Below are 24,555 nucleotides of genomic sequence, written 5' to 3' on the forward strand. Positions count from 1 at the left end.
AAAGGATCATCAGACTTGATAACTTTATATTGATGATTTCATGAAAAATTAGTTCCAACATTGTATACACCATGCGGCCGTAAATACAACCAATCTCTGCTTATTTTTGCAGACTTCATTCATCAAATGCTTGTCTCATTGTATCATTATAAAAACAAGTCGCTATGATTATCAGCATGCACGGTCATTTTAATGCATGCAGCACAATATCTCTTTTTTCATACATATTTGGTAATAATTTATAGAGTTACACCAATTTTCTATACCACGTGGCATAAAAGAGACTTTACACTTCTATTTCCCTCCTCCTTGTAGCAAATTAATTTGCGTTAATAAAAGGATTCAAACCAGTACCACATTGCAAGAGCTAAATACAAATTTGCCCAAACAATGCTACCTGCACGCACGTGTGAAAGGCATCTCGTGCGTCACGAGGAGAACGTTCTGGGTCCGACGCGACGCCCCTAGGTGCGGCAGCAGCTCTGGTTATAGCCGTAGTTCCACGTTTCATCAACCGGAAAAACGTAGGGAGGAAAGAAAACCCACCATAACACTTACCGAAGCAGCGATCCCCATCAAAGCTCCGAGCTCCCAGCCTCCGACCGGCGCTAGTGTCCGTGTCAATACTTCGACACCAAATTATAAACCTAGTTCCCGGCCTTCCGCCATTAGGGACGAGAGGAGGAGCAGCCGACGCCATGGAGGGCTCGGGGGAACTCCAGTGCGTGGGGAAGATGGAGATCGCGAAGCCCAAGCCCGTCGGCTTCCTCTGCGGCACCCTCCCCGTCCCCACCGACTCCACCTTCCCCCTCTTCCAGTCCTCCTCCGCCCTCGTGCCCTCTCCACACACGTAATCTCTCTCTCTCTCTCTCTTTCTAACTCTCAGTTTTGGGGTCTAATTGCTCTTTGTAATTGATTTGCAATTGATTTAGGATTGGAGCTCCGAGGTACCAGATGTTGCCAGCGGAGACGGATCTCAATACGCTGCCCCTGCTCTCAAACATTCCGGAGAAGGTGTTTCCATCCGGGGCCAAGAGCAGTGGAGGTGCCCGTTTCTCGCCTTGTTTTAGGTGTTTCTTTTAATTTGTATTTTGAGAGAATTTATGAATTTAAATTGGATCTGTTGTTTGGTTGCATGGTGGTGCAAGAAGAGTTTTGATTTTTAGAATCTCATTGGCGTTAAAGTGATAGCTATATGCTTAGTACTTGGGACCTAAATCAGTTAATGTCGGTGTGTTTTTTATTGTCATGTCGAATGATTCCCCCATCTCAATTAGATCTTTGAAGTTGAATTCCCAAAAAAATTGAAGAAGAAGGGAAAGAGATATGAGATGTTTGTGATATGGATGCGTTGTCAGAGTTAATAGGAATTTGTTAATACCGGTATTGGCAACAAGAGGATTGCTCATTTTTTTCTTGTCTTGATAAAAGTTTTCACCTCTTCGGTCTTCATAATTTGCGAGTGAAAACCTTGCTATATGTGAAGCCTGTCTTACAATTTGTTTGGACAATTGTAAGTAAGTCACATATTTTTAATACTTTGAACTGTTTTTCTTTGGTCCAAAAACTCAAATCTTCTTATAAGTATTGATGAGACTTTCAGCTGATACGCAAAATACGGTGTCATGCTGTATCTAAGTTACCGTGTACTTTATTTGTAACAGTAGTGTTGATCCATGAGAACTGGTTTGAATGCTAGATCATGGAAGCAATCTACCATGTACTTTATTTGTAACAGTATTGTTGATCCATGAGAACTGGTTTGAATGCTAGATCATGGAAGCAATCTTTGAGGATAAGGGTGCAGATGGATTAAGAAGTGGATCTACAGTTCCACTCAAATTTGATCCCCAAGAGATAACTCAACATGAATGATCTTCTTTGCTATTCTGGATTTTTTATACAAAACAGTAGGGGTCAACTATGAGAATCTAGTACCAATGGAGGTTGTTGGTTGAAAAATAGCTAGATTCTTTTGAAAGGTTATGCAACTTACATGCCTTTGTGAGCTTTGTTTGGTTTCTGGAAAAAAAAGGGAAAAAGAGAGAAGAAAGCTCAACTACATTTGCTTTTTTGGTTTATTTGGAAAAAATATAGAACAATGGTTGTAGAGAAATTAGTTAGGATGTGCAAGACATCCATATCCACTTGTCTTCTTTATTTCTCGCAAAATTTCCAACTAAAAGTAACAGAAAATGGTGATTCTTTATTTTTTTCTCTCTATCTCAAATTTTCTTTATTGCCAAACACCGAAAAGAAGATTCCACTAGCAATCAAATAGAGCTTAAGGGAAGAATTTATAATACAACAATAAGACTTGTAATGTTAGGTGATAAAGTAAGTCAAGCAAGCAAAAGTAATAGAGAGAGTCGAGTGCGGCAAAGATGAGAACGATAAGGTGGATATGTATGAAATTATGAAAATTACACAGTCATGTGAGCTTAACAAGGGCTACACCAATTGTGAGCAAGTGGGGGAACAGTTATGGGATTCTTTGGGCATAAGTAGCAAAGATTTATGGGATTCCTTGTAAAGAATATGTCTGGAATGAAAACCTAGACCACGTGGATAAAAGTTATGAGAAGGATTTGGAGGTGGTGGTGGTCATTCTGTATGGAGCTCTTCATTCGAACAGATAGTGGCATTGGTGAAAGATTATGTAAGCTAATGCTGGGTGGTTGGCATGGCTTGCTGCTTAATGCCATGGATATAAAAGGTATATTGATTATATAAAACTCCAGGCATGAATGCAACCCCTATCAGGAGGGGAGTTTTAGAATTGGGTTGCTGTCCTTATTGTATAATAATCTTGTCTATCAAATTGTTTTTTTTTTATTTCTGCTATTGCTAGTACATCTGAAACTTGTATTAGATATGGTAACTGCCCCTGTTGTAGCATTGAGCAGTTGTCTTTAGTGTTGCATAATTTTTTCTTACATATTGATATTATCTAGTGATGTTCTTAGTTACCTCATGGTGCCAGTGCAACCATCGAATAAGAAATATTCTTAAAATTGTATAAATCTCGTAGTTGTGAATCTCTGAAACTCTTTGTATATCCGCTCTCCTGAGCCAACAGCTTATTGATACTTGTATATTATTATCTATGTAGAGCTTCTAAAATCTCCCTTGACATGCTGTAACTTTTCTGATTTTTAATAGAAGAGACAAGTTCAGAATATCAAACATTTTTTTCCTTTTTTCAAGTGTATATATATATAGCTGCATCAAATAGAAATGAGGCATTGTTGTTTGAGTCTTCATTCTCAAGATGCACATCTTATTCCTGGCGTCCCATTTGTTGATAGCTGGATATTTAGATGTTTGAGCTGTCATACGCATGCTGTGCATGTTTCATATGCTCTTGTGTGTTTGTGAGAACCTAAACATAAAAGTACAAGCCCATGGTTACTATTCTTTTATACACACACACATGCACACTTCTATATCTGGTGTAGCCTTGTCACTTATGGTTAGATTTTCTGCTGTGTCCTCAGAATTTCATTGTGAAAGCAGTCCTATTACTCAAAATTTGTCTCAAAAATGTGAAGCACTTGCCGTATCTGGCCTGACTGAATATGGGGATGAAATAGATGTGGTTGCTCCGACTGACATTTTGAAGCAGATTTTTAAAATACCTTACTCCAAGGCCCAATTGTCCATTGCTGTTCATCGCATTGGGGATACCCTCATTCTTAATACAGGGTATGCTGTTAAATAATTGAAATTTTGCTTTAATGCTTTGCATGATTCTTAATGTCTTGAATTTTTGCCAAGGATAGCCCTGATGTTGAAGAAGGAGAAAAGATGTACAGAAGACAGAATAACCAATCCAAAGGTTCGGATCCTTCAATCTTCTTGAACTTCGCCATGCACTCAGTGAGAGCAGAGGCTTGTGATTGCCCTCCTAGTCACCAACCATCATCCGAGAAGCAGTCAAGTTCCACTATCTTACCAGGACATTTTGGACATATGGAGGGTACTTTTGTATCTGCTACAAACTCCCATGCTAAGTCTCAATTTTTTGATCAAAATGCCAGTGGCAGGCGGAAGTCTTCACAAGGGAATCATGACAAATTCTTTTGGGGCACCAAGCAGAACAAGCAAAAAGGTAGAAGGCCAGATCCTATCAAGAAGACCTCAGAAGTTGGTGAAAAGCCTAGATGCCCGATGCAAGAGTCAGATAAGTTCAGGAGAGAGGGAAATAATGGTTTTCTGAGGGTTTTGTTTTGGCAATTTCACAACTTCCGGATGCTTTTAGGCAGCGACTTGCTTTTATTCAGCAATGAGAAATATGTTGCAGTGAGCCTGCACCTCTGGGATGTCTCAAGACAGGTAAGGCACAACATACTGAATGTTTTAGCTTGATTTCACGGGGTTTTGTCATTCAGTAGTTTGTTTTGACAGGTCACTCCATTGACATGGCTTGAGGCCTGGCTTGACAATGTCATGGCCAGCGTGCCTGAGTTAGCTATCTGTTACCATGAAAATGGTGTTGTTCAAGGTTATGAACTTTTGAAAACGGATGATATATTCCTTCTTAAGGGCATATCTGAAGATGGTACAGCTGCATTTCATCCTCAAGTTGTCCAACAGAATGGGCTTTCAGTTTTGAGGTTTCTTCAGGATAACTGCAAACAGGATCCTGGTGCATACTGGGTATGGACACCTAAACTTTTTGGATATCCCTGATTTGAAGATCTAATCTACTATCTCTTTATTTCCTCCCTCCCAGCCCCATTCTTCCCACCTCTATAGTATAATTAAAAATTTGCCTCATTTGTTTGGTTATATTATGGTAATAGCCCCATGATTCTGTGTCCAAATTTACTTTTGCAGTTGTATAAAGGTGCAGGAGAGGATGTAATACAGCTGTTTGATCTGTCTGTCATACCTAAAAACCATTCAACTGATGATCAAGAAAAAAGCTGTAGTTCTTTTCCATCCTTAATGAATAAAGGGAGAAGGGATTCTTTATTTTCTCTGGGGGTTCTTCTCTACCGTATAGCTCACAGGTTGTCACTTTCAAAGGTACCAAAACCGGAACTTTTATGTTGTTCTTGATGCAACACTGATTAGCTGATCTCTAGCTTGGAACTTTATGTTTTGATGTTTTTGCTGCAGGCACCTGATAGTAGAGTGAAGTGTGCAAAGTTTTTCAAAAAATGTTTGGACTTCCTTAGTGAGCAGGATCATCTAGTACGTTGGTTTCCTAGCATTATTTTGCAACTTCTTTCTCAGTTTCTTCATTATTGAGTCTCTGCATTCAATTTATATACTTATAAAGTAGCTATTGCTAATAATGTAATTTGTCATTTGTTAGGTTGTTCGTGCGTATGCTCATGAACAGTTTGCCAGACTCATTCTGAAATGTTATGAGGAACTGGAGTTACCATCAGAATCTTTTCTTCTAGAATCTGAAGTTACAGTTACTGACCTGGAAGATGAATCCTCAGAATTCTCTCTGGAAATGTTTGGATCAGGGATCCAAGAAAAGGAAAAGGGTTCATCTCATGCTGCAGAAGATGCCACCTCAATCAAAGCTGGGACTAGTCTAGATAGTTTGGAGTCAGAGGAATCAGGGACATCAAAGTTGGAAACAGAAGCATGTCTAAGTCAAAACATTTCTCTATCTGCAACAAACGGAGCTGAAGATCTTACAAAAAACATGGCTAGTTCTAGAACAAATGATGAGTTAGATATGTGTCAGATTGCAACTTCCCCTCATTTAGTTTGCACAGTTTCTGATCCAATCTCCTCTAAGTTAGCTGCAATACACCATGTGTCGCAAGCTATCAAGTCACTCAGATGGAAGCGCCAGCTGCAGAATGCTCAGGAGGGTTTAATTGATCATGGAAACAAAATTCATGAAAGATTTTCCTCTGTCAACTTCTCTTTATGCACATGTGGTGATTCTGACTGTGTTGAAGTTTGCGATATCCGGGAATGGCTTCCAAAATCAAAGATGGATAATAAGATGTGGAAACTTGTTCTTTTGCTGGGAGAGTCATATTTGGCACTCGGCGAAGCTTATAAGGAGGATGGACAATTGCATCGAGCTCTCAAGGTCGTAGAATTAGCATGTTTAGTTTATGGGTCAATGCCTCAACATCTTGAAGATGCTTATTTTATCTCATCTATGACCAGTATCTCATTATGTCAGGTGAACTTTAGAGATGATAAAGAGAAGACAAATTTGGTTATGGATGGTGCAAAAGATTTGGACTCAGAGTTCTTAGAAGATGGATATGCTGCTGATCAGTTCTCTCCTATTTACCTGTTCTGGTCGAATGCATGGACACTTGTTGCCGATGTATTTGTGGAGTATCATAGAACAAGGGGTAAAGAAATCCCAGTACAAGCAGAAAGAAAAACATCAGGAAATGGACTGCGAATGTCAGATGAAATTGTAAAGGAGGTAAAACGCCTTAAGAAAAAGTTGGGACGGTACAAGCAAAACTGTAGCAGTTGTTCTTTGATTAACTGTAGTTGTCAGAGTGATAGAGCAAACAGTGGTAATAGTGCAAGCAGTAGCAGTGGAGATTCTCCCTCGTCTTATGGCAGAAAACAGATCAGAAAATCGATGATAAGAAATTCCTCAACCTCACCCTTTGCTCGAATTCAAGATGATAATAATTCATACCAAATAGAAAGTGCAAATTTTTCTGAAGGTGAGCAGTTGCAGAATAATAATGATAGTGATATGCTTGTTAACCCAGAAAATACATGTAAGCTCAAAGAAAGCTATAAATCTGCTGATGTTCCAGTTAGTGATCATGTCAGGGAAGTTCACACCACAGGTTCTGGAGCAGTTGGTTCTGAACCAAGTTCAAAAGATGCATCTGAAGTGAGAAATGGAGGTATTTTTAAGTTTCTTGAAGGTCCTAAATATGGAGATGTCGAGTACAATCTGACTGCTGCTATAGGTTGTTATGATGCAGCTAGGAATGCAATGGATGGATTTCCTATTGGTTTAGGAGAACTTCATTCTGTTTTGAAGAAAAAGGGATGGGTTTGCAATGAACTAGGCCGATATAGACTTGAGAACAGAAACTTGATCAGTGCAGAAAGTGCATTTTCAGATGCTTTAAAAGCATTTAAGGAAGTTTCAGACCATACCAATGTAATATTGATTAACTGTAACTTAGGTCATGGGAGAAGAGCATTGGCTGAAGAACTGGTTTCAAAGATCGATGAGTTTAAGAAGTATGATCTCCTTCAAAATGCATATAAGCAAGCTATGAAGTCTGCTAAGTCTGAATACTTTGATTCACTGAAGTACTATGGGGCTGCAAAAGCAGAATTGACTTCTCTTGGTAATGAGGCTGATAGCATGTTGTGTAACGAAGTATGTACACAATATGCTCACACATATCTAAGGCTTGGAATGCTTTTGGCAAGAGAAAGCATTTCAGCTGAGGGCTACAATGATGAGTTTCCTAATGATGGGAGAACCAAGGAACATAGGAAGTATGAGTTGTCTGCAAGTGATGCTTTTAGGGAGGCTTTGTCTACGTATGAATCCCTTGGCGAGTCACGCAAACAGGAGGCTGCTTTTGCTCATTTCCAACTTGCTTGCTACCACAGAGACTTGTGTTTGAAATTCTTGGATTTGGACCTCAAACATGTCAAGCATTCTAAATACGACAACAGATACCGTCAAAAGGCCAAATGGTATGCTTCTTTAACAGAAAAGAACTGGCAAAAGTCCATAGATTTCTATGGTCCAAAGACACATCCTGTTATGTATATGAATATCCTTCTGGAGCAATCAGCCCTTTCTTTCAGCCTTTCAAATTCATTTCACTCAAACATGGTATGTTTCTCTAGACTTTTTTATTTTTACCTTTATCGTCAGTGTAGCAAAGTATATAACTGTAATTTGCTTGGTTCATACAGCCTTGGTTCTAAAATACTTGTCTTGTACATGTTTGGTAATATATGTCCTCGGTTTCTATGGGCATGTCGCTTATCATCTTGCATTTTGTTGTCACAAATGTGCTTGCATTTTTTTCCTGTTGAAGTTGTCAGACAGATTTTGGCAGATTAAACTTGGTTCCTCCTTATCTGTATGCTTGTTTAGGATTTATAATTGACCATACTCAGGTGTATATAGTCTGCTATTTGTGTTCCTTTCAATGTGAAAACATTCGTGTGCTTGTGTGCATGCTAACCTGTATGAGTGCTGTAGCGTCACAATACATTTATACATCTGTACCTCCATTTTAGGTCTTAGAAAATAGGATACAGCTAAGGGAAATTAGTAAACTGAAGATGAAGATCGAAGGAGACTTAGTAGTGATGCTTTGGAACTTGCGCATTCTGTTCATTGCTACAAGTGCTTGGTTGCTACTTGCAAGTAGCTAACTCATCAGATCGTTCCTATGGTGATTACATGCAACTAATGCTAAAATTTAGCAGCATGGGCCCTTGATACTGCAAATCTGGGAATGCCTTCAGCTTCCTTCCATGAGACAAAATATGTGGAATAACAATGAGCCATAATATTTGAAGAGCAAGTGGTTGCTACTGGACTGTGTCCACCATTTCAAAAAGTGAATTGAAAATTTGGCTTGTACTGGCTTGGGTTGTTGTTTTGTCAAAACTTGTGCTGTGATTTTGAAGTGCTACACCAACCCACTTGATCCAACATTCTCTAATCAGTAATGTGCCTTAGCGCGGGTGCGGCTCCAAATATCTCGAGTCTGAGCCATGGTGCCTAATTGAATGAGCAGACCATAGGCACAAGGACAAGAGCAAAGGTTAATGTTGTTTCATGGACTAGTTACATTTATGTGATTGCAACATGAAGTTGGAACTTAAAATGAGCAAATTTGATGATGTCATGCTTGATAAAGTATATGTATTTATTTTGAAGGGAATCTAAAGATGTAGGAAAAATTTCACAGGAGATAGCAGAGACATGTTTGCTCCATAAAGCTGATGATCAGGGTCAAAAACCTGAATGACTGTGTATTCTGGTTTTGTTACGTGGAAAATTTGAGTTGCTTATGGACGAAATTGATGGCTCAAACATGACAGCTTTGCATGACTATTTAGATTTTATGGGGATTGAGTTCCAGGATATAGGAATTGAGTGTGCTTATTAACAAAAGGTGTCTTATTAGTGAAATATGCGTACCATGAGATGTACTGCTTAGCTAAGCTATCTAGGACCTTTTCAAACTTGAGGATGTGGAATGATGCTTTTTCGTTCAATGATCAGGTCTTATCTGGAATCTGGATGCTGGGAAATAGGCACTTGATGTGGTGGAACTGAGTCTGAAAAGAAAAGAAGGAAAATTTACATTTGATGTTAAATACTCCAAATCCACTAATTTTTAAGATGACCCTATAGATAGATTATCACAATGCTGTTTGTCAATGTGAATCCTATAAATTAAGTTCGGTTATCCAGATTTAGATTTATATGTTAGCATTCTATCTATTCATGTTGTAACATATATTTTTTTAAAATAGATTTTTGTAGTGTATGCAAATCCATGTTCCAGAGTCCATTTGCATGCAACTCTGAGTTTAATTTGTATTGCCTGGGTCTATACCAGTATGACTTGGTTTTTTGGCAAATTTACAGTAAGCAGATCCTATTCCATGACAACATGCCTTGGCAGTAAATTGTAATTAGTGTTTAACTAATTATCACAGCTTTTTTTATTTTTTTAAAAAAATGTCTTATAAAGTTAAAAGCCCACTTCTGCTGCAGATGTTGGAAGCTGCGCTACTCCACCTGCTCGAAGGTCGGCATGTTGTGGAAGCAAATGAAGATTTTTCACACGATAAGGATCTGGAGATCAAAGCTAAATTGTTGAATCAGTTACAGGAACTGCTGAAGAGTATGCTGACAACATCACTGTCAGGTAGCAAACCTGGAACTATTGGTCAGGCAGTACCGTGCAATAGAGTTACAGATTCTGGGAAGCTGAAGGAGATGTACCGAATGTCGTTGAAATCAAACAGTTTAAGTCAATTGCATGCCTTGCACAAGTTATGGTTCTCTTAGATAATATTGGGGAACTGGGTGGGCAATGATATTGAAGGTAGGGTTTCTTGCCTGTCTCATATATTGATGGAGTTGCTCTTGATTTCCTCATGATTCTGCCTTTTATGTTGTCCTGATGCTTACACTATTTGTCAATAACCCTTTGATTGTGGGAAAAAAAATTCATGAATGTTCATGTTTGCAACTTCTGCTGCAGATCTACGGTGGAAGCCACACAATGATGGGAATCATGCAAGCAAAAGTTTTTTCATAGTAAACAGGTTGTAATTGGTCACACAGGTGCAACATGGTATCTTAACAATATCTCTGTAGTTCAAGCAAATGTAGCTGAACTGTCCGAGCTACGAAGCAAAAGAAGACACCTGTAATTGGCCTTCTCTTTTTGGCTTTCTACATAACAGCAAACTTTTGTGATCTTTGAGATTTTGCTGATTTTCATCTAGATGAATTGTTGTTAGTTCTCATTATCATTGTAAATATTTCTTGTGGGAATTTTTACTTTATGCAACTTGTATCCTTCAGTAATGGGGCAAATGTTGTAAGATTAAACAAGTCTGAGGCTCATATAGCTTTTCTAAGATGTTCTAATATGGGCTTGCCAGAGTACTCGTCATTGCTACTGATTGATTAACTGAGGCACAAAAGTGAAAATGCTGAGAGAGCAGCAGTATTTTATTAATTTAAGAGTTTTATTTACCCTTTCTTTATAAGCAGCGTGTGTTTGGCATCATTTTTATTTTTTATGATTTTCAAAAATAAAAAATAAAAATTTCTATCTATTTTTTATGTTTGGTATGGTTAATATTTAAAAACAACAAATATGATGGTGATGGTAGTTGCAATGGAGCTTTTAGAGGTGGCGGTGGTACTGATGGTAGGTTTGGCTGTAGTATGGTAAAAGTGACGACAACAACATGGATGATGCTGGTAAGCATATATCCTTTTCTTTGTATCACCTTTTCATTTGTCCATGATCAACAATTACCAGTTATTCAATTCCAAAAACTCCAAAGGCTATAAAATGGTGACTGTACGATAGCTTGTACATCAAATCACAGAAAGAAAATTACAATCAAGATCATTCTTCTCCCTAGTTAATTCCATGGTTAGACCAACACACGCAGCCCAGGCACTACCAATCAGACGACAGACCAAAAAGGGAATTCGGCCCTAGTAATAATACATCGCAAGGACTTCGGCAAACGACTAACAGAAACAAAAGGCAGAACCATAAGACGTCGCAGTGACGCAGACAAAGATGGCTATAACAAAGGAAGAATCCAAGTAGCTTCTTCAATCACTAAGCATTTGTTCAACCTACAAAACTTTCAATACCACTTTGATCCAATGAAGGGTGAGGCAGATTTCAGTGACTGATAAGAAGGGCCCTCAAAAAATCCAAGGGAAACCAGGTCTCTGTGGCACAGGCACCGCAGCAATGAGTTCAGCATAGAGCAAGCCACCATCCTGGGCCTTCTAGGTGAAGTAGTCTTGCCGCACCACAGTGAAGAACTCACCAGATAACAAATCATCATCCTTGTGCTTTCCCCGTTCATTGCCTTGGATGTGCCAGAAGATTTTAGGCGAAAGTGGTGTATACAAATCTGCATATTTGCAGGCACCAGTCACAGGAGCTTGATTATGGTCAATAAAACACCTTTTAAAGTATGGAAAATTACACATATTTTTGCAAAAGAACTAACATATAAGCCATTTGAGCATGTATCAGGTATAGACCTCATGATCCATCCGCAAACTTGGTATGTTCCGGTATATAATTGCTCATAAGCATGACCAAACTGCACTTGCTTACATGTGTTTGTAGTAGACTACGCGTAAAATCCAACCGAATAAGAGACCAATTTGATTAGGTCAAATCTATAGATTGTGTTTGCCAATAAAGATCCAAATGGTTGAATGTCGGCTATGACTTATAAACCATTTACAAACCAAAAGTAATTTATTTTGGAAACCCCTTGCCTATGCATCAATCCATCTCAAATGGGCAGTTCAAATAACAGAAACATGAAATTATGTTCTGGTTTGATATACATTGGTTAGAAACATCCAAAATAACTAAATTTGGCTTGCGTGTGTTTTAAGATGCCTAGATGAAGATTGACAATTTGCATTCTCAACTTATATACTTTATTATGCATTTTAGGACATTAGCTGTATTTGTTATGTCCACGTTGGGACAATTTGATGCTTTGGCAACTAGTCTCCAAAAAAAAAATTATAGGTTTATAGGCATTGGAGGCATAGTAGCTCACATTTCAATGTTCCATTTTGGAACACCCATCTTCAAATTTGAACTGATCAAATTTGGTCTTGAATCCAATCAACATTACCACACAGATAAAGAATTCAAACATGCACGGTATCAACAAGATAAAGACAAAAGGATGTTGATCTAAGATATTGCAAAACCAGTTCTACTGTGATAAATCTCAAAATGTTCAAATATCAAACAAGATCAGAAAAGAGTGCATGGAAATTCCACATATTTGGATAGAAGCCAATTTTTTTAATTTCAACTTAATGTACTTCTAATTTCATATATTCTCATAATAATGGTAGGGAATCACAAATAAGTATTTGATTGTGCAACGTCTTTAGAAAGAAGACTCAATTTGGCTTAGCATGCTGAGACAACATATAGAAGATTAATCCATGTTAGTCCGTAAAAATTAAGAACATCATTCTGTGTCATCTCATGCTAATTGCTAAAAATAAAACTAGACCTTAATGGAATCATATGCACAATACAGTGAATGGAAATTGAAGTCCTTACATATGAGTTGGAGTGATAGATGTATTCCACGTAAATATACTTTATAGTTTGGTTTGTATTGGAAATCCTTATTATATAAGAAATTGGGCTTTTCAAACTGGCTTTTTAAGAAAATGGCTTTTTAGATCTACCAAAAAAACACAAAGTGCTGATTTATTTTTACAAGTCATGGTTTCTACATAGTGAGCATGAAGGCTTCAGGTGGTGCTTTACAGGTAGCTGTGCATTCCCTACACCTGCAAATTAGTAGCTTACTCAAACAAGAATCCCATGGTCCGGAAATAGGTAAGGAGCTAAAATCTCAGTAAACAACAGCGAATGACATAAGGTTCCAACTTCCAAGACATACTATCTTGCAGCCTACTATAGTGTGCCAATCAACAACAGCATGCATATACCTGTAGAGGAAGGTGGATCTGGTTCTCTTGTAGAATGTAATACAGTTGTTCCTGAAAGTACTGTAATAATCCCGCAAATTTCTGATGCTATATTGCTTGCACTCTGTCCAGACCAATCCTACATAGTTGCAAAGCAGATTAATGCTTGTTAACCAGAAAAATAAGCCATAGTGCATAAAATTTACAGTTTTTATACCTTGAACATAATGGCACTTGCAAATATAGTAAGAGTGGTGAACATGGCATAGTAGATGGGTGAAACAACTGCAGTGTTGAAAGTATCCAATGCCTGAAAGAATGACAATAAATATGGAGCAATTATAAATCTGCATTTTGAATCTTTTGATCTCACAAGAGTCAAATAAAAACTAAAAAACGACAAAAGCATTGTCTTAATTAAGTCTCTTCAACATCATAATCTTGTTCATTATGCAATAAGATAATCATATCAGAGGAGAAAAAAAATAATGTCCAATAAGCAATGACATAAATTTTCAGCAAGACACAAAGGTGAACAAAAAGTAAGTATACAGGGTATCTTTACTATTTAAACAACAAATAAAGCTTTCCAACATTGAGGAAGCTTTGAAAAGGTAACCACGAACCATGATACTTGAACTACATAAAATGTTCTGAAGATAAAAAACCAGCAACTTGATAGGCCATTCCTCTGACATTAAATACGCAGTAGGAGAACTAGATGGCCAAACAACAGACAAAGCTTTCCAAGATATAGAAAGCTTCTTACAAAATTATCATGATAATTGGACTTAATCAAATGCTCTGAAGATATGAAAGCAACTACCCGATAGACCATTCCATGGAGACCAAATATGTAGTAAGAAAGCAAAACAGGAACATTCCAACAAAAGTTTGCCGCATCAAGACTGTTCTTTTTTTAAGAGAACACATTAAGATAATCAATTTAAATAACTAAATGATAACTTCTACCTAATAAATATTGGACAATACAATAGCATAACAAACAATATTGTTTGATCCAAAGACCAAACAAAATGCCAAACTAAAACGGCAATAAAGTTGATCTAAACCAAGGTTTGTCGAACCGGTACCGAGACCCATACCAGCCGACCGGTACGGTTCGGACCGAACCGAACCGGATGGAACCGTCCGATTCCGTCAAATTCTGGCAGTTTATGGCCGATTCCAACCAAATCCAATCAGTTCTGGCCCCTACCGAACCAACCCGGTCAGAGACCGGATCGGCTCGGTTCAGGCTGAACCGGCCGGTACGGCTCGGTTCAGGCTGAACCGGCCGGTACGGCTCAGTTCAGTATTCCTTGATCTAAACACAAGATATGTGCCTTAGAAATGAATGCGGACCCCCTGTATCAAAATCTAATTCTCTTTATTTTATATCCATGCCAAGCCTAGAAGCTATCAAGGATAGATCCCTGATTAATGAGGTTGGACAGTGGATGAGAATCAAGTTACAAACCAACAGTACACAATTCTCAAACTTCAATAAATTTACCATGATCAACAAAGTCAGCCCACATAGATGGGATTAAGCTTGCAAGGTAAAGTTGACGTATGGGTCATATTATGTATAACTCTAGATATCTAGTTGTAGTTATACCCGGCCACGCTTTTGATTTAGGTTCATATTTTAGCATGTATATTCATCATATCTTCTCAACTTAATAAAGTTGCTGCCAGTTTGGTTAGCCAACTCCTAACCCAGCCAATTCACTTATAGCTGGCTTATTAAGATAACATGTATTGATTTTGAGGGCAAAACCACTCAAGTCATGCAATATTCATTTCTTGTGCATCCCACACATGGACCAGGCCGATAACTAATCCAGTCTAGAAAAAAAAAATTCAACCATACCGACCTATGCTGCCTGATTGGATTGCTAGATATTGAACTGTATTTGCTAAAAGGAAAAAGTGAACTATAAGAATAAGTGGTGCAACATTTTATTGAATCCTTCACACAAAATATTGGGTTGGAAGAATCCACATTAATTGTAGTTTTTGATAATAAGCAACAGTATCCATTGAAAGGATTACATATGCAGCATACCTTCCTTGCCTATTATTATTATGAGGGCACCACATTACGGGAAGATGTAGAATGATCTCACCATGCATGACCTTCTGCATTTCATTTCCGAATCTAGAAGTCCTTATTACTTGTCACAGTGCAAACTCTAGTGAAAGAGCATGGTGATCATGTCTCTCATCCTTGAAAGGTCACACCCACATGCAATGTTGTTAACATCGGGATTGAGTAGGGGTGGCAAAATATGACCCGACCCGTCAACCCGACCCGCGTTCGACCCGCCATAAACAGGTTCGGGTTTGGCCTAAACAGGTTCGGGTCGTAAACAGGTTGACCCGTTTAACCTGTTTATTAATTGGGTCGGATACGGATTTTAAATGTCTTGACCCGTTTAACCTGTTTAACCCGTTTAGATTGTAATTGGGCTGCTGCCGTTCATCTAAGATCAGGTGGTTTATAATCACTAGGAGTTCTCACAAACCCTAGGTCCCTAAGCCTTTTCTATTCCCCGTGCGCTGTGCAACCATGCGGCCGTGTCGTGCGAGGGCTTGGAGTTGGAAGCACCGAGCACGCGAGTCCGAGAGGAGGGGAAGATCGCCGCGGTTAGGAGGAGGGGAAGAAGATCGCCCCGAGTCTGAGAGGAGGGGAAGACGAAGATCACCGCGGTTAGGAGGAGGGGAAGATCGCCGTGGTTAGTATTTTAATGTTCTCATAATTTCGCTACTGCCCCAATTTTTTATTTTCCTTTTCTTTTGTTTTGGTTTCAATCGATCTAGGTTAAGCAAGTTTTGCAAGGATTTCTCACTTGATTTAGATTTTTATTCACAAGGTTCTGAAGATTTTCTTTTGGATCAGCAGTTCTTCCGATGAAGTGAGAGCTTCGTTACTTTTTTTCCTTCTTTGTGAAGTTGTTGCTCTTCTGGTCCTCGGTGTTCTCCGATTCCGGCTTCTTTCTTCGGTCGAGTGAGAGCTTGGAACCCTAGGATCGTCAGATCGGACGGCGGATCGGCCCAGAAAATAGAGTTGAGAACCGTTTCTTGGATAGGAGAGGTGATTTCATCCATCCTTTTTCCGGAGTTAAATCTTCGATTTTCTTTCTCTCTTTTTATATGCAATATTGCAATGTTACTTATTTTCTTACCCGGGTTTAAAATCCATACATTCGATTTCAACCTCCAACGTAGTAGCATTCAGGAAGGATTTAAGAAGATCGACTATTTGCTTTTTTTTTTTTGACAACTTGATAAAATGACCAAGATACTGTTTTTTTAAAAAAATGCCGATCCTATTCATCGACTTCTTTTTATTAAATTAATAAATATATTTGCTGGCTTTCAGGTGGAAGCTCCTGGAATTAGCTGGATCTCTCTCATTGCCGAAAGCAATTCCATTTACTTGGATCTTAAATAAGATTATCATCTACCTCATGTTTGTGAATGTCTGCACTGTAATACTAATTTGGTAAAAGGTGTGCTTTTTGCCTGGCGCTGTTTGGAATTTTCTGAGATTTGGTAGCATGAGCACAAGACGGGGTTTTAATTTCTATTTGATATTATTTAAGTGTCATACGGTATTTTCTTGAGCATACTGCTACCCCAAGGATAGCACTAAATCCTTTAGCTGACCTATCAACTATGTGAGAACATTATCTGTTGTTTGATTTGAAGTACTGCTTTGTTTATTCCTTGAGAGCTGAGATCAATGAAATTCCATACCGCTTTGTGGTTGCTGGTCGATTTTTCTTCAACATGCGTGGTCTTTGAAACTTGTATTTGTGGAGGTTGGTTTTGTTGGTTGTTGTTAAATTTGGCTCCTTTTTCCCCTGAGAAAGTTCTTAAGTTTGGCCTCTGGTTTATTCTTTGTGTCTTGCAGATAATATTATAGTAGTAATTCCCTCTGTGAAATCTTTCCTTTTTCTCTGTCTTTTGGACCTCTTCCATGCATAGATGTTGTTAAAGGATTGCTCCTTATTGCATTAACAGAGACCATCTCAATTTTATGGATAAGTATCGCCTTAGTTATTGTTGTGTCTTGTTGTTTTTATTTTTATCTGTGTTGTTTTCTTGATTCATCGTGGTTATACTGTTGTAATTTAGGCTTGTTATGCTGTTTGTTTGTTATGCCATTTGTGTCCCTCGGTCAAATCAGTTTAACTTGTTATGTTTGGTCACTTTGTTTCTAAGATTCTGGTGTGGATTACATGCTATGTGCTAGTGTCACTGGGGTAGGTTCTGTATATTACTGGTCCACTACATTTCTTTCTTCTATCATATTATGTGAGTTGCTTCTGCTCATAAAACAAACTAAACTGTGTTCCATGGGTCTCTACTGCATATTGTTGTTTCAGCACTTTCTGTGCCTCTAAATCTTAGGATTTACATTTGTTGCTTCACTAACCTCTCATGTATCTCAGATGCCTTTCATGATTTTCAAAAGCTTTGGATTATATTGACAAAATTGTCCTTGTCTTTTCTCTAGGATGCTTACGGGTACCATTTATGGATTACTGATGTTAGTCTTTGCTTGTTAAATTAGATAGAGATTGTACCAATAAGCTGCAACCTTACTTCAGTGAAGCGTGTCCTTTGCAGGCAAAAATTCTCAAGGTGAAATTGTTGTTAACATTGAAAGACTACTCAAGTGCTATTTCAGAGACTGGATACATACTTAAACAAGATGAAGATAATTTGGAGGCACTACTGCTTCGTGGCCATTCTTATTATTATCTCTCAGACCATGATGTTGCTACATGGTTTGACTTATGAAAATTCCTATACAGAATTACAGACATATGTAAAAGGTTTCAAACCTTGTGTCATATGTGTACTCTTTTGCACTTTGCTGCAATGATGTTCTCCTTTTATTTAAGCTGCAGTTATTAGCTCAACTCTGCAGATTATCACTTCCAAACATTTGCAATGTCTAATGTCTGCACATGTTTAACATTCTGTTGCATGCTAGAGCTAATTTATTCTAGTGTTTTTGGTATGCCAAGAAAAAGTGAACAAAAAGAACATGAAAGTTCAGAAGAAAGTTTAAGATGCAGGCAGTCCTATATCTATGTTGGTAACCATGCATATTATTCAGATGTGATATACTTTGCTAAAGGAAACAGATTTAATCCTAAAGGAAACAAAAATTAAAGCCTAAAGGAAACAAAAAGGGGCAAGCAATCTTTTTTTCAACTAATTTTCTTAATTACTGCAAACAGGTTAAACAGGTCAGGTCGGGTTAGGCAAACAGGTTAAACAGGTCGGGTTAGGATGGGTTGGGCTAAACAGGTTAAACAGGTCGGGTTGGGTTGGGCAAACAGGTTACCTGTTTATTAAACAGGTTAAACGGGTCGGGTCGGGTTACCTGTTTAATAAACAGGTCAGGTTCAGGTTGTAATTTCTGACCTGTTTAATAAACAGGTCAGGTTCAGGTTTATGATTTTATGACCTGATCTGTATCTGACCCGACCTGTTTATGTCTGACCCGACCCGATTGCCACCCCTAGGATTGAGTCGTAACCATATAGGGAACTAGACCGGATCAGATCGTAGATCATCAGATTTTTCTGATTTCTTTTAGAACTTTTAAAATATAAAAAAATATGAAAATTGGAGTATGTGGCAACTATAAAGCAAATGAATGGAGAATAAAAAGCTGTAGCACAAAAACTCTAGTTTTGACCAATATAGGCCCATCTATAGCATGTCTAATGAAACAAATGTTTTGTTTGGTTATTCAAGAAATTTATATATTTTTAATCAGTTTAGTTATCCCTTTAGGTAGAATGTTTTAGAAAACATGGACAGGTATTTAACATATGGTTGTAAAATTACACATACCTGCATCTTATTTTTAACTTATGAACTTCGATAACAGACTTAATAATTTTATTGCCAATACTTATTGGTGATAAGCAATTTAAAAACCACAGTCACATAAATTATAGAGAATAGACCTACCAATGATGTAATATATAGTTAGCATAATCAAGCTGGATCTATGCTCGAAAGGAATGTATAGTCCAACATGGACCTAAATCTTGTGATCCTACAACGATCCTAACCCAAGGATGGGATCCAAATTGTTTAGGGCCATTCTGATCCAGATCATAAGATCCGAATCATGAGTCATAAGATTTAACAACAAAGCCTATATAATATCCATTGATTGTCATATTGTCACCAACTTTAACCTGATAGCAAAAGGCAGGCTAAGCTTGGAGAAGTAATTGGTGACAGACATCAATTTATAACAAGTCCAAAATTCGATTCTTTAGCTAGTCTCAAAAATGATTCAAGAAAACTACCCAGTCAACTCTAGACTTTTCGAAAGTCTCATAGATATGACTTACTAGAGAATTAACTAAAATGTGGCACATGCATGCACATGTTTGAGAGGAGGGAAGTGCTCCATCTCCCATGTTTCTTTCCAATTTGAGATTTCGTATCCATTACATTTATGCAGAGAAGACAATCTCCAAGATCTCTCTAAGGCTATGTCTCTAAGATCCCTTTCCTTTTTGAGTTCATGTATGTGTCTGAAGAGAGGAGGGAGACACATCATCTCCCAATCTGTTTTCCTGATTGAGATGATGTCTGTAGCCACATCCATACACACAACAAAAGGCACAGATTTTCATGTTATAATATGGCAGATGGTGCCATCCATCAGTCAGTTAAAAACCCATACCGCCACTAAGTTAACATAGCTTATTCCATTGTCAAATTGCCAAAGCCACTTGTCAGGAAGATCCATAATAATTATGTCCATGTTTCTAACACCAACACCCTCTTTCTCTTTTACACACACATGATCCCTTTTATGAAGGCTTGCATAACTATATAAGGAATGTATACCATTAAGTTTACAAACATGCATAACTTTACTGAATTTTAGTGAGCATCGAATGGCAACACATATACAAAAGTGCACTTGGAAAACCTTAAATTTTTTTTACCTCTAACCTTGTTATCTTTGTGCCACTAGAATCATCAATTGATATCCATTACACATCTTTGACTCATCTTAAAAATCATATATCCATATCACAGGACAAAAAAGTTATTTGAGCATGAAACTTCATGCATGTAAAATCTTATGTCAAACCGAGCATCAACAACACAATCTGATATTGACTATGACATGTTAAAAAACTCTAAAAACCTGGAGTTACATACTAGGATACATGAGAAATGTTTAACCTAAAAAGAAGATCAGTAAAATAACATAGCCATGCAAACAAAAATCTGTTTCATGGATAAACATCAACAAGCAACACAATGCACAAGTACACTGAATTTTCCATCACGAAGACTCAGATTGATGCAAGTCACAATAAATTTAATAACATTTGAGATGTAAAGTCTAAAATTCTTTTATGTTGATGTTTACAAACCAAAGCTTATGTGCAAGCCCTCTAAACATGTTAGACCTGAGATACATTGCTCGCCTATTCACTAACAATTTAAGCTTTTGGGTTCAGAGGTTGGTTAACATGGTATCAATGTTAAGGTTGCTGGATGTCGAGAGTTCAAATCCCTTCCAAGTCAATATTTATTTAATTGACCAGGTCATCATCTCAATCCAATTATTCACCATATCCGTAGTCTAGGCTAATATTGTCGACCTATTCCTTAACAACTTAAGCTTCAGTATCACACAGTTAGTAAGCATAACAGAAAGATTTTCTAAATCATTTCTCGCTGCTTGCATTACATCTTTGGCCTCCCCTCTTATTTTCAAATGATTGAACCTTTGTACCAAAAAGGATAAACATACTTGACATATAATTAAGACAAAGCTCTCTTCCATCGAGGGTTACTAAGCTGCAAATGCCTAAAGCATTCAAATGGTTAGCCTCACTTTAGAATCCATCAGTGCCAAACATAGCCTTCCACTAATGTAATCCTTCCTAGTTCCACTCTATCAAGTTATTAATGGTCCACATCAACATTCCAACCTTTGCTATTCCTAAATTTCTTAAATTTTCAGCATTCTACAGCCTGCTTTTTATAATGAAGTTGGTAACATAATTAATGTATGAAGTTCATTTTGTTCCAGTAATAGGCAAGATCCCTGGAAATAAAAGTGATCTATTTGGCATATATCTCATCCATCCCCTACAACCTTTTTTCCAAGAAGATTTAAACCACAAATATTCACACGACAAATTATGATCCACGGTTCATGCTATAGCAAAAGGTCAAAATAAATAATGGTCTTCGATGACTTGATTTATGCTAAGAAAGGTCAACATCTACATTATGATCAATCAACTTGATGAACAACTCTAACAAAGATATTGAATATATTGTTACCAATGTAAAAAAGTTTATGTCCAAGTCCCACAGGCTTAATTCTGAGGGCACATAGAGATACTCTTAAGGATGTATTAACAGGATTGAGGATATATGCAGCATGACAATAAGAAGGTTGAGATACAATTGCAACAACAAGCTTTTGGATGTGGTAGTGGACAACTTCAAGTCCATCCTCCTTACAAATGTTGTAAAGCCAATAATGACTTGCAAATTTGGTTGAATATCAAACAGAGCTTATGGTGGAACCTTTGATTCTCTATTTACCAAAACTAATATACAATCCGCAGATAAAATTTATTAAGAACAAAGCCCAAAGCAGAACTGTAACTAAGAGGTGAACCTGAATAAGTATTATAGTCAACTTCAATTGTAAATGAGAATGGTGGGAAGTTTTATAACAAACTGTAGATGCTTTTGCAGTGTTTATCAGATATGTCCTATTATTACTTATCCCTTTCTTTTTTCTTTTTTTTTTAAAAAAAAGCTACTACGACAACCTATAGCAGCATTGTGTGGGTGAGAATATCAAGTACGAAAGATGATACAAACACATAAGACAAACATATGCAAGCTTATGATGTTGAAGATGCATGATGGAATTGAAATAGTTGAATCATAATTAAGTATACTATACGAAATTTACGAGTTGAGGTGAAATTGACTCGAATGAGATGACCATTGACAGCAAAATTTATACAAGGTCTGAGAAAGAGTGGCTTAGGATCTTAAGGAAGGTCCTCTAAAGATGATAGGAAGAACCAAGATCACCTGAAAATTTGTTGGGGGAGATTTTGTATGTTCGCTTGTACTAAGAAATTAGCTTTGCGAAGATTGTGCAGAAAATACGAGCTTTTTAGTTATAGTATTTCGAATTGCAGCTTAAGCAAATGGCACAATTAACACACTTTCCATGGTTTCCAAGGTTCCGACAATGTTCAAGCAAATTACAAGGTACAATAGGGAATTGCAGTGCTACTATTTGATGTTTTGTATGCATAATCCATAGTCAGTCCACACCGAACAGCATTGTTAATGTCCAAAAAATCTTGACTCACCATCGTGAGTAATGTTAAAATCAACTCGTTGTTTGCAAATTAACTTAATGAAGAAAGAGTATGATATCCCAGTTATTTTCTGATAAGATAACAAAAGCATAAACACCGATTTGAGCTGGTTAGAAACTGCAATTACTGATTCAGGCCTCACCTTGTTCAAGTAAATTAACTGAATAATGATGCAGGTGATTGCAACCATAGTAAACACCCATGTCTGAAAATAACCAGCCTGGTTGATGCCTTCAATGGTAAGCTTAATGGCAATTCCTATGGCTTTTATACTCATCACCTAACCAACAAGAGACATGCATGAAGATCACACACTTCAGCAATCACACGAGCAGGACATGAGAAATATTCCAACATTACCCAAAGCCGACAACAATTACCGTCAAAGATCCAATCGTGGAACATATGCTCAAGTACACCATTATATTTGTCTGCCCATACCGCGGAGAGCAATGCAACATAAGAACCAGCGACACTGCTGCTACCGAAGCTGTATACAAAAGAAAGGCTGGAGGAAGAATAGAAATGATTCCAAACCATGCGTCAGAGACAACAGACAGCAAGGAGACAAGGAAAACCCTAATGACAAGGATCAAAAAAATTATACCTGGCTGAGTTGCCAGATCCCAAATCTGCTCCACGGAGCTTGGGGTCTTCTCCTCCGGGGCATGAAGCACGATCACCGTGGACCCCGCGATACAAAGCACACAGCCTAACACACCCATCCTCTGGAGCTTCTCCTTGAGAATGAAATGAGCCAAAACAGCACTGCCCAACCGATATTCCCAATCAAAGCTCGTCTCAAGAGAACAAATAAAAATCCACAATTGAACCACAGGTCAAATAGCCCTAAATTTTTTCATTCCCTACCTGACTATGATGCTCAAAGCCCCTAGCGGCGTCACCAGAAGCGCGGGGGCAAACATATAGGCCACAAAATTGGAAATTTCTCCAACAATCACTGCCAAGATTCAAACTTCTCTGAGTTTTATGATAGGAATTCGTCAAAAGAGTGTTTTCATTAGATGGAATCGAAGAGAATAGAACTCACTGGTGATCATTCCGACCCACCAGAGTGGCTCCAGGAGATACCCGTACCCACCTAAGCCTTAAGAATCGAACAAAAAAGAAACTCTTTTCCTCAGCACGGTGATTGAGATGATATCAAGGTTAGGGTAAGGATTCAGGGGAGGAAGAAACGTACCGGCACGGGCACCTTCGGCACCGGCGCGCCTGAGTCCCTTCTTCTTGAAGATGAAGCTGGCGCCGATGAAGGCGCTGGAGACGACGGCGAGGAGGAGGCCCTTGAGGTTGTCGGAGAAGAGGGAGGAGGAGGAGGAGGACCCGGCCGGCGGCAGGCCGCCGTTGGTCGGAGAGCGGTCCATCGGTGGGGCGGCGGACGGCAGTTCATCTAGAAGCCCAGCCAGGTGGATCTCATCGAGCGCGGAAGGCAGGCGGGAGCGCCCAACAGAATATTTATTAGTAATCGAAAATACAAAAAAAGAACCGAGAAAGGTATTGACTGGAGATCCTAAGAGAGACAGATCCCACAGTAACAGGTTGGAAAATGGTAGTTGGTGTTCTTATTGCTATAGAGAACATGATATATAACCTTAGGGAGAAAGCTAATAATATATATGGAAGACTTTTTTTGCTTATTTTATCATTATATGTTGCGTTAATTTATGGTTTAAGATCAGAAATATTCTTACTATAAATATTTAAATTTTTATTTTGTGACTTGTATTATTACATAAGCAAATAAAATTAAAAATATAGATCAATTTACAAGGCTTTGGTGCCTTAGATGTAAATAGATTCGTGCGGTAGTATTTTTTATCCATATAAATTATGGCTGAGTCCGTTTTGATATCATTTGTAACAATTCAGAATCTCAACCAAAATGGTTAGCTGAAAAATATTATTTGAATTTCT

The 24,555-nt window shown here is 38.0% G+C and overlaps 2 protein-coding genes and 1 long non-coding RNA gene across 5 annotated transcripts; 2 read left to right on the forward strand and 1 right to left on the reverse strand.

Annotated features, from left to right (window-relative positions):
- Positions 1-498: 498 nt before the first annotated feature.
- Positions 499-10,705, forward strand: LOC103702653. The gene is made up of 10 exons (XM_008785167.4): positions 499-850; positions 933-1,045; positions 3,498-3,705; positions 3,783-4,335; positions 4,408-4,659; positions 4,840-5,031; positions 5,125-5,199; positions 5,324-7,816; positions 9,725-10,058; positions 10,218-10,705. Exons 1-9 carry the CDS (start codon positions 699-701, stop codon positions 10,019-10,021), a joined length of 4,335 nt encoding a protein of 1,444 aa, XP_008783389.3. The 5' UTR covers positions 499-698; the 3' UTR covers positions 10,022-10,058; positions 10,218-10,705.
- Positions 10,706-10,943: 238 nt separating this feature from the next.
- Positions 10,944-24,191, reverse strand: LOC103702654 (probable magnesium transporter NIPA6). Its single transcript, XM_008785168.4, has 9 exons — positions 23,825-24,191; positions 23,672-23,728; positions 23,491-23,581; positions 23,228-23,388; positions 23,001-23,128; positions 22,763-22,900; positions 13,410-13,502; positions 13,214-13,331; positions 10,944-11,625 (listed from the first exon to the last, which is right to left on the reverse strand). Exons 1-9 carry the CDS (start codon positions 24,003-24,005, stop codon positions 11,498-11,500), a joined length of 1,095 nt encoding a protein of 364 aa, XP_008783390.2. The 5' UTR covers positions 24,006-24,191; the 3' UTR covers positions 10,944-11,497.
- Positions 15,638-18,168, forward strand: LOC103714912. Of its 3 annotated transcripts, none has more exons than XR_005508512.1 (4): positions 15,638-15,933; positions 16,101-16,292; positions 16,581-17,731; positions 17,834-18,168. It is a non-coding gene; the product is annotated as an uncharacterized LOC103714912 (long non-coding RNA). The 3 variants fall into 3 exon arrangements; XR_005508511.1 differs by having other exon boundaries at positions 15,644-15,933; positions 16,581-16,710; positions 17,778-18,168; XR_005508513.1 differs by having other exon boundaries at positions 15,645-15,933; positions 16,581-16,710.
- Positions 24,192-24,555: the final 364 nt, after the last annotated feature.

The sequence above is a fragment of the Phoenix dactylifera genome, unplaced genomic scaffold, assembly GCF_009389715.1.
Source record: "Phoenix dactylifera cultivar Barhee BC4 unplaced genomic scaffold, palm_55x_up_171113_PBpolish2nd_filt_p 000528F, whole genome shotgun sequence".
Lineage (NCBI taxonomy): Eukaryota > Viridiplantae > Streptophyta > Magnoliopsida > Arecales > Arecaceae > Phoenix > Phoenix dactylifera.